The sequence below is a fragment of the Arachis duranensis genome, chromosome 4 (genome assembly GCF_000817695.3).
Source record: "Arachis duranensis cultivar V14167 chromosome 4, aradu.V14167.gnm2.J7QH, whole genome shotgun sequence".
NCBI classification, from domain to species: Eukaryota; Viridiplantae; Streptophyta; class Magnoliopsida; order Fabales; family Fabaceae; genus Arachis; species Arachis duranensis.
In genome coordinates, this window is record NC_029775.3 from 10,665,751 (window position 1) to 10,676,251 (window position 10,501).

General features: G+C 32.6%; 2 protein-coding genes across 2 annotated transcripts; one reads left to right on the forward strand and one right to left on the reverse strand.

Moving 5' to 3' along the window:
- The first annotated feature begins 229 nt into the window (after positions 1–229).
- Positions 230–2,027, forward strand: LOC107483328 (stilbene synthase 1). The gene is made up of 2 exons (XM_016103951.3): positions 230–497; positions 839–2,027. Exons 1-2 carry the CDS (start codon positions 320–322, stop codon positions 1,828–1,830), a joined length of 1,170 nt encoding a protein of 389 aa, XP_015959437.1. The 5' UTR covers positions 230–319; the 3' UTR covers positions 1,831–2,027.
- A 5,672-nt stretch (positions 2,028–7,699) lies between these two features.
- On the reverse strand, positions 7,700–8,930 carry LOC107483331 (putative stilbene synthase 2). The gene has a single exon (XM_016103953.3). The coding sequence runs from the start codon at positions 8,880–8,882 to the stop codon at positions 7,920–7,922; it is 963 nt and encodes a 320-aa protein (XP_015959439.2). The 5' UTR covers positions 8,883–8,930; the 3' UTR covers positions 7,700–7,919.
- Positions 8,931–10,501: the final 1,571 nt, after the last annotated feature.

Below are 10,501 nucleotides of genomic sequence, written 5' to 3' on the forward strand. Positions count from 1 at the left end.
ACCAAACACAAAATATATACATACAGCACTATAAAGAATTAAAGAAATATACCACCAATCTGAGCCGCCATCCACAATATCATGAATTAAATAATAAAACAAACAAGAAGTCAGAGAACATCGTTTGAGCACGCTTTTTCTATGTATGTTCCATTTCGTCTATTCAATGCCACATATCCCCCCTACTCTCATGCATATAAATATCCCCCTCCCCCTGCTTAAGTCTTCACCAAAATCCCAAAGAACATAGCTAATAAGCTTTGCTATCCCAAACAACATAGCCAAGCTTTGCTATTCCAAAATATACAGCTAAGAAAAGATGGTGTCTGCGAGTGACATCCGCAAGGTTCAAAGAGCAGAAGGCCCTGCAACCGTATTAGCGATTGGAACAGCAAATCCACCAAACTGTGTTGATCAGAGCACATATGCAGATTACTATTTTAGAGTAACCAATAGCGAGCACATGACCGACCTCAAAAAGAAATTTCAGCGCATTTGTATGTAGTTTTATTAAGTATTTTAGTTTTGTTTTATTTTAAATATTTATAAAAAATTCGTCGTTTTACATTTATATTAGTTAATACATAATAATTAACATATTATACGATATATCATATTTACTGCATAATATTAGTAATAATAATAATAACTATTTAATGATAAAATTATTTTTATAATTATAAGTTTGGATAAACAATTAAAATAGCATCTAAAGATTCAAATCACTACAAAAATAACTCAAAAGATTTACAAATGTGACAAAAATAATAAAAATGGTAATAAACAATTTTTATATTTGACAAATAACTTGATGGATGTGAATTACACATTATTTCAGGTGAGAGAACACAGATCAAGAACAGACATATGTATTTAACAGAAGAAATACTGAAGGAGAATCCTAACATGTGCGCATACAAAGCACCGTCCTTGGATGCAAGGGAAGACATGATGATTAGGGAGGTACCAAGGGTTGGAAAAGAGGCTGCAACTAAGGCAATCAAGGAATGGGGTCAGCCAATGTCTAAGATCACACATTTGATCTTCTGCACCACTAGCGGTGTTGCGTTGCCTGGCGTTGATTACGAACTCATCGTACTCTTAGGGCTCGACCCAAGCGTCAAGAGGTACATGATGTACCACCAAGGCTGCTTCGCTGGCGGCACTGTCCTTCGTTTGGCTAAGGACTTGGCTGAAAACAACAAAGATGCTCGTGTGCTTATTGTTTGTTCTGAAAATACTTCTGTCACTTTTCGTGGTCCTAGTGAGACAGACATGGATAGTCTTGTAGGGCAAGCATTGTTTGCCGATGGAGCTGCTGCAATTATCATTGGTTCTGATCCTGTTCCAGAGGTTGAGAATCCTCTCTTTGAGATTGTTTCAACTGATCAACAACTTGTCCCTAACAGCCATGGAGCCATCGGTGGTCTCCTTCGTGAAGTTGGACTTACCTTCTATCTTAACAAGAGTGTTCCGGATATTATTTCACAAAACATCAATGATGCACTCAGTAAAGCTTTTGATCCACTAGGTATATCTGATTATAACTCAATATTTTGGATTGCACATCCTGGTGGACGTGCAATTTTGGACCAAGTTGAAGAGAAGGTGAACTTGAAGCCAGAGAAGATGAAAGCCACTAGAGATGTGCTTAGCAATTATGGTAACATGTCAAGTGCATGTGTGTTCTTCATTATGGATTTGATGAGAAAGAAGTCACTTGAAGCAGGACTTAAAACTACCGGAGAAGGACTTGATTGGGGTGTGCTTTTCGGTTTTGGTCCTGGTCTCACTATTGAAACTGTTGTTCTCCGCAGTGTGGCCATATGATGCAGTTTATTATATCTCACTGCATATATGTGATTGTGTTACTTTTTAATAATTATCTTTTGCTTAAGAATAAGGTTTTGGTTGTATTGTTAGCAGAGTGAAAACTTAGACAAAAATGTCTAACGTAATTCTTTTTGTGAAGATTTATTATCAACGTTTGTAACTATTAGTTAACAAATATATCAAATTTTTTTCAATTGAGCAACATGATATATACTAATATTTGGTTTGTAATTTCATTTAAAAACAACTATAAGCGCCTTCGCATGAGGTTTCATTGAAGATAAAGTCAAGAAGTATTTGGTATGATAGTAGTACAAGGCTTGATGTATTATGTATAATTGTAATCTTTATATTATCGTGTGTTTGAACTTTGACATATATAATTATATAATAATGATACTTTTATTGTCTAATTTTTAATACGTTGTTATCCAAGTTTGAATATAATAAATTTAATTTTATAGAAAAAGATTACTCATCATATCATCTTGTGTTGCTGTAAATACGGAACAAAATTCAATTTCTTATGATTGTGTATTGTTCCAGTGATCCAGTCAAAGTTCGAGTTACATACATTAAAGTAGCATATACAGAATACAGTTGCTGAAATACATTGAGAAAATAACGGATGTTTTTATAACCGTTGGTATTATTTTTTTAATAACGGAATACTAGACACTATTTAAGAATTTATTATTGGTCAATAAATTGTTATATACAAAAGACAAGATTCGAACCATCAACACTTTTTTAAACAGACTACTTGCTGATTATTTTATTATTATTATATTTGTGCACAAAATTGCTCACAATTCTTTTTTTGTATAATAGATTAGTGTTAATTTATTTTTTTAAACTAAATTCAACTAAATTTTTTATTTTTCTATTAGTTTTTTTATTTTTCTTTAACTGATTTTTATTGTGTTAATAATAGATTATTTGACTAACTTAATTGAATTTAGTTACTAAAATAATTTCGTCATATAGTATTATTGTATTCGAAAATATCTTTAAAAAATCCAAAAATATAAAAATTGATCTTTTTACTCTTTTATATCTATTTACTTTTAAATATTATTAAACAATATTTTATAAATAATAAAAATAAAACAACCAAACATATATCAATCATAATAATAAAAATAAAATAATCAAATAATTTAATTTTTTATTTTTTATTAGAATTTACTTATAGACTGGATTATGAATATATATTCAAATTTTCTTATTTGATTTTATTATGTACAGATTGAATTTTTATATGATTTAATAAATTTGTGGATCGAATTATATCTATAAATTTCGAATATATACAAATAAATAATGTAAATATTATGAATTGGATCCATATTCGTACCGTCCTAGGTAAAGCACTAAAGCATAAGGTTGCGAGAACCGAACCGGTCAATGAATTAATAAAGTGACTGGTTCACTAGTTCAATAGTTCAATTGGAGTTCAACCGGTTTAATTAAATATTAAATAAAATTATTAAAAATTTAATATGTAATTTCAAATATTTATATTCAATTTTTTCTAATCTAATAAAATTCAAAATTTCACAACTTTACATAATAAAGTATATATAATTTATCAATAAAAATTCATAAACAACTTCAAGTATCAAAATTTATAACTAAAATATATCAAAATTAAACGTACCTAAATGACAAATACATAATGTTTTACTACCAAAAAAACATCGAACAATCAAGTTTTCAATTTAACAAAAGTACTAATTTGCTGTGAATAAGATGTTAGTACTGTGTGGCTTGTTCCACCTGTTATGAAGGTCACATTCATAAAGTCATCACTTTCTCCTTGAAATTTACAAGAGACATATTCAAAGGAAAAGGATTAATGAAATATGAATATCCATAATGTATGAGGACCTTTCAGATAATTCAGAAGTGATTAGTGTTTATAATGGTACCTCCAAACAGTTTCAATTCAATTACAAATTCCTAAACCTGTTAAATATAAGAAAGCCAAAGCATATAAAGCATATTTAATTGATGCCACTTTAAAATAGTTACCCTTCAACATATTTCAGACAGTTCTAAAAGAATTATGTTGCATTGTTGTCTGACCCTAAAAAGCTTTCTAGACCTTGACTTGTTGATCAATTTTCAAGAAAACCAGCAAATCCTATAATCTTCATTTGCAATGTGTCTACATCTATTTATAGATCTGAATTTTATGCAGTATAGGCTGATGCAAATTTTGTGCATCTTACAAGCACAACCATCTTATTACTTTGTGATTGTTCCATCTGTAACATACAATAAACAATTACTAAACAAGCAAACCATAACTTCAGCAAACAATAGCCTCAACAAATCATGAATAAATAACAAATAACAAATAAATCAAAATAACCTCAAAAAATCAAAATAAATCAAAATCATGAATCCAACAAATAAATAAATCAGAAAATCATGAACAAAAAATCAGAAATAACAAACAAATATATTCCAGCAAACAATAACCTCAGAAAATCCAGCTAATCAGCAAATCATTTACTAACAAATAACAACTATTATCAAAATCAACTGCTAAATCTAAAACCAGCAAGCAGACGCCGAGGAGATGGCTGCAAAGTACGAAATTGCGAACCAAGTAGGATTACTTACTGGCAGCAAGGAGGAAGACGAGCAACGGCGACGACAGAGGAGGCGACACTGGCGAACACAGAGAAGGCGAGCTCGGTGATGACAAGGACGTAGTGGGGGCTACGGTGGTCAAATCCGTCGCTGCGGTGGCTGCAGGACACTGTGGCTGACGGATTCGGTGGCGGCGGGTTGCGGTGGCTGCTCGATTGGTGGCTTCTATGGTTCTCACTTCTCAGAGAAGAGAGGAGAGATGAGTTTGTGAAGACTGAAGAAGATAGGTTAACGGGAAGATTTAGTGTTCAGTACTTCGTTTAGCCTTTCTAGTTTTTATTTTTTTTAAAGGACAAAACGACGCTGTTTGGAGGGTTTATTTTCGAATCAAAAGCCCTCCAAAAAATTGGACGGTTCTATCAGTTCACCGATTAACCATTGATTTGACCGATCTTTACTAATTTCTTACTAGGTGGTTTACAGACTTACTCGGATCGGCTAAGTGATCAGTTCTCGGTTAACCCGGTTGAATTGGCTGATCCGATTCGATTTTCAGAACTATTCTAAAGCATTTCCTATTTCATACGTTTGATGCAGTGGTATTAATTAGGCAATCCAAATTCGGTCAATTTATTTTTCTTATTCGGTTATGTTTTCTTCATGCTTGTGTAATAATTCTTAGCAAGAGAGAATATTATATATATATATATTAAGAAATGAACAAAATAATATTTATATAGTTGCTAATGAAGAACATAATAACTAACGACCGATGCCTATTACATACACTAGAGGGGATGTATTATTGCATGCTGATGTTGACACAAATAGTGGAATATCTTAAACAAATGTGATATATTTTGCCGAATGATTTATATATCAATTTGGTTACCGCCATGTTAGTGGGATTTTAGTTATCTTTTAATACCATAATACATCCAACTGGCATATTAATTATACGTTAATAACATGAGTGAGGAATAGAGATAGCAATCACTATCTATTGAACGGGTATTCTCTTCTTCTCGTCTTCGTTTAAAAATTTTAAAGAAAATTAATAAAAAATATAATTTAATATAATCTAACAAAATATAACACAATTTAACATAATATCACAATTCATGGTTAGTAAGAATGAAAATGATCTATGATGACTGAAATACCAGAGAATACCAGAGAATGACAATAGAAATATAATTGAATAATAATTACTAACTAAAACATACAAACAAGTAAATATAAAACCAAACATATATAATATATGTTTGGTTTTATATTTACTTGTTTGTATGTTTTAGTTAGTAATTATTATTCAATTATATTTCTATTGTCATTCTCTGGTATTCTCTGGTATTTCAGTCATCATAGATCATTTTCATTCTTACTAACCATGAATTGTGATATTATGTTAAATTGTGTTATATTTTGTTAGATTATATTAAATTATATTTTTTATTAATTTTCTTTAAAATTTTTAAACGAAGACGAGAAGGAGAGAATACCCGTTCAATAGATAGTGATTGCTATCTCTATTCCTCACTCATGTTATTAACGTATAATTAATATGCCAGTTGGATGTATTATGGTATTAAAAGATAACTAAAATCCCACTAACATGGCGGTAACCAAATTGATATATAAATCATTTGGCAAAATATATCACATTTGTTTAAGATATTCCACTATTTGTGTCAACATCAGCATGCAATAATACATCCCCTCTAGTGTATGTAATAGGCATCGGTCGTTAGTTATTATGTTCTTCATTAGCAACTATATAAATATTATTTTGTTCATTTCTTAATATAGATATCTCTCTTGCTAAGAATTATTACAGATGCATGAAGAAAACATAACCGAATAATAATAGATATGGCCACGCTTTTTAAGCGTGACAAGAGATGAAAGCGTGGCAAAAAAGCGTGCTGATAGATTCACAAAAGCGTGGTGATAGAATAATCGGCACGCTCGCAGATGTGACCCTTTCAAAAGCGTGTCGATAGATCAAAAAACGTGACGAAAAACTATCGGCACTCTTTTAAGCACTTTTCGGCACGCTTTAAAAGCGTGACAGAAATCTTATTTTCTTGTAGTGCCACTGCATCAAACGTATGAAATAGGTGATGCTCTAGTGCTTTACCTAGGGCGGTACGAATATGGATCCAATTCACAAGATCTACATTATTTATTTATATATATTTGAAATTTACATATATAACTCGACCCACAAATTTATTGGATTGGATTATAATCTAGTCGTCTACAAGTAAATTCTAATAAAAAAAATTAAATTATTTGATTATTTTTTTATTATTATGATTGATATATGTTTGGTTGTTTTATTTTTATTATTTATAAAATATTATTTAATAATATTTTAAAAGTAAATAGATATAAAAGAGTAAAAAAAATCAATTTTTTTATTTTTGGATTTTTTAAAGATATTTTCGAATACAATAATACTATATGACGAAGTTATTTTAGTAACTAAATTCAATAAAGTCAGTCAAATAATTTATTATAAACACAATAAAAATTAGCTAAAGAAAAATAAAAAAACGCATAGAAAAATAAAAAATTTAGTTGAATTTAGTTTTAAAAAAATAGATTAATTAACACATGCATTCCACTAATCTATTATACATAAAAAGAATCGTGAGCAGTTTTGTGCACAAACATAATAATAATAATAGAATAACGAGCAAGTTGTCTGTTTACATAAGTGTCGATGGTTCGAATTTTATTTTGTGTATGTAGTCGTTTATTGGTCAATTATATATTCTTAAATAGAGTCTAGTATTCCTTGACCTACCAAACTAAAAGATACCGTGAGAAAAAAAAACCAATGGTTACAAAAATTTCCGTTATTTTCTCAATGTATTTCAGCAACTGTATATGCTACTTTAATGCCACTGGAGCTTTGACTGGATCACTAGAACCATACACAATACTAAGAAATTGAATTTTGTTCCGTATTTATAGCAACACAAGATGATATGATGAGTATTCTTTTTCTGTAAAATTAATTTTATTATATTCAAACTTGGATAACAACATATTAAAAATTAGACAATAAAAGTAACAATATTATATAATTATATATGAGATACTTCAAAGTTCAAACACACGATAATATAAAGATTACAAATACATAATACATCAATCCTTGTACTACTATCATACCAAATACTTTTTGACTTTATCTTCAATGAAACCTCATGCGAAGGCGCTATAGTTGTTTTTAAATGAAATTACACACCAAATATTAGTATATATCATGTTGCTCAATTGAAAAAAATTTGATATATTTGTTAACTAATAGTTACAAAAGTTGATAATAAATCTTCACATAAAGAATTACGTTAGACATTTTTGTCTAAGTTTTCACTCTGCTAGCAATACAATCAAAACCTTATTCTTAAGTAAAAGATAATTATTAAAAAGTAACACAATCACATATATGCAGTGAGATATAATAAACTGCATCATATGGCCACACTGCGGAGAACAACAGTTTCAATAGTGAGACCAGGACCAAAACCGAAAAGCACACCCCAATCAAGTCCTTCTCCGGTGGTTTTAAGTCCTGCTTCAAGTGACTTCTTTCTCATCAAATCCATAATGAAGAACACACATGCACTTGACATGTTACCATAATTGCTAAGCACATCTCTAGTGGCTTTCATCTTCTCTGGCTTCAAATTCACCTTCTGCTCAACTTGGTCCAGAATTGCACGTCCACCAGGGTGTGCAATCCAAAATATTGAGTTATAATCAGATATACCTAGTGGATCAAAAGCTTTACTGAGTGCATCATTGATGTTTTGTGAAATAATATCCGGAACACTCTTGTTAAGATAGAAGGTAAGTCCAACTTCACGAAGGAGACCACCGATGGCTCCATGGCTGTTAGGGACAAGTTGTTGATCAGTTGAAACAATCTCAAAGAGAGGATTCTCAACCTCTGGAACAGGATCAGAACCAATGATAATCGCAGCAGCTCCATCGGCAAACAATGCTTGCCCTACAAGACTATCCATGTCTGTCTCACTAGGACCACGAAAAGTGACAGAAGTATTTTCAGAACAAACAATAAGCACACGAGCATCTTTGTTGTTTTCAGCCAAGTCCTTAGCCAAACGAAGGACAGTGCCGCCAGCGAAGCAGCCTTGGTGGTACATCATGTACCTCTTGACGCTTGGGTCGAGCCCTAAGAGTACGATGAGTTCGTAATCAACGCCAGGCAACGCAACGCCGCTGGTGGTGCAGAAGATCAAATGTGTGATCTTAGACATTGGCTGACCCCATTCCTTGATGGCCTTGGTTGCAGCCTCTTTTCCAACCCTTGGTACCTCCCTAATCATCATGTCTTCCCTTGCATCCAAGGACGGTGCTTTGTATGCGCACATGTTAGGATTCTCCTTGAGTATTTCTTCTGTTAAATACATATGTCTGTTCTTGATCTGTGTTCTCTCACCTGAAATAATAATATGAAATTCACATCCATCAATACCCTTGATGACATTTAGAAAACAACATACACATACACACATATCAATAATAATGTTATTTTTGAGTTATTTTTATAGTAACTGGAACGTTCATGTCTCATTATTTTAATAGTTTATCCAAATTTATATCTATTGAAATAATTTATTATTAAGTAATTATTATTGTTAATATTAAGTAGCCAATATGATATGTTGTATAATATGTTAAATTATTCCGTATTAATTAATATAAAAATAAAAGAATGAATTTTACTTTGATAAATATTAAATAAAACAAATATAGAATGCTTACTCGTCTCAATCTCCTCTATCACATTTAGCCACAAAAATCACATTTTGGGCTTTCTAGAATAAATTCTCATTTATAGGCTAATTAGCCATTAATTAACTAGGTTTTACATTCTACCCACCTAATTGGGAATTTTGCCCACAAAATTCAAATGCAATTACCTGAGAATAAATGCGGATAATCCGTTCGCATCTCCGACTCAAGTTCCCAAGTGTGTTCCTCAACACCGCCTCGACTCCATGCCACTTTGACTAATGAAACCTCTTTTCCACGCAACCGTTTGATACTAGTATCATCAATTCTGACCGGAGTCACTGGAAGCGTCAAATCTTCCCTTAACTGAACCGATTCAGGTTCCAACACATGGCTAGCATCAGGAGTGTACTTCCGAAGCTGTGACACGTGAAACACGTCGTGCAGGTTCGAAAGATGAGGTGGTAGAGCCATCCAATACGCCACCGGTCAAATCCTCTCCAGGATTTGAAATGGACCAATGTATCGAGGATTCAACTTCTTTGCCTACCTACTCCCGTGGTCAGAGTAACCTTAAGGAAACCATATCCTCAATTTCTAAGGGCTTCCGCCTCTGATGAGTAACCTTAAGGAAAACATGGTCTCCTTCCTCAAATTCTAAGGGCTTTCGCCTCTGATCGGCGTAACTCTTTTGACGACTCTGCGCCGTAAGCATCCTATCACGGATTTTCTTGACTTGTTCAGTAGTCTCAGCTATCATTTCCGGCCCTAACAAGCTTTTCTCTCCAGCTTCATACCAACATAGCAAAGATTGACATTTCCTCCCATACAAGGCCTCATACGGAGCCATTCCGATGCTCGCATGATAACTATTATTGTATGCAAACTCCACTAATGGCATATACCGATCCCAACTCGCCGGTTGGTCCAAAACACAAGCTCTCAACATATCCTCTAATGTTTGGATTGTCCTCTTAGATTGACCATCTGTTTGAGGATGGTAAGCTGTGCTCAAGCTTAATTGAGTTCCAAAAGCTTTCTGAAATGCACCCCAAAACCTTGAAGTGAAACGAGGATCTCTATCAGAGATTATAGTAGCAGGTACACCATGAAGTTTCACAATCTCCTTTATGTATAACCGTGCTAGCTCCTCAAGGGTGTAAGTCGTCCGAATGGGTAAAAAGTGAGCTGACTTCGTCAGTCGGCCCACAATCACCCAAATAGCATCAAAACCACCCCTAGTCCTTGGTAATCCCGACACAAAGTCCATTGCAATACTTTCCCACTTCCATTG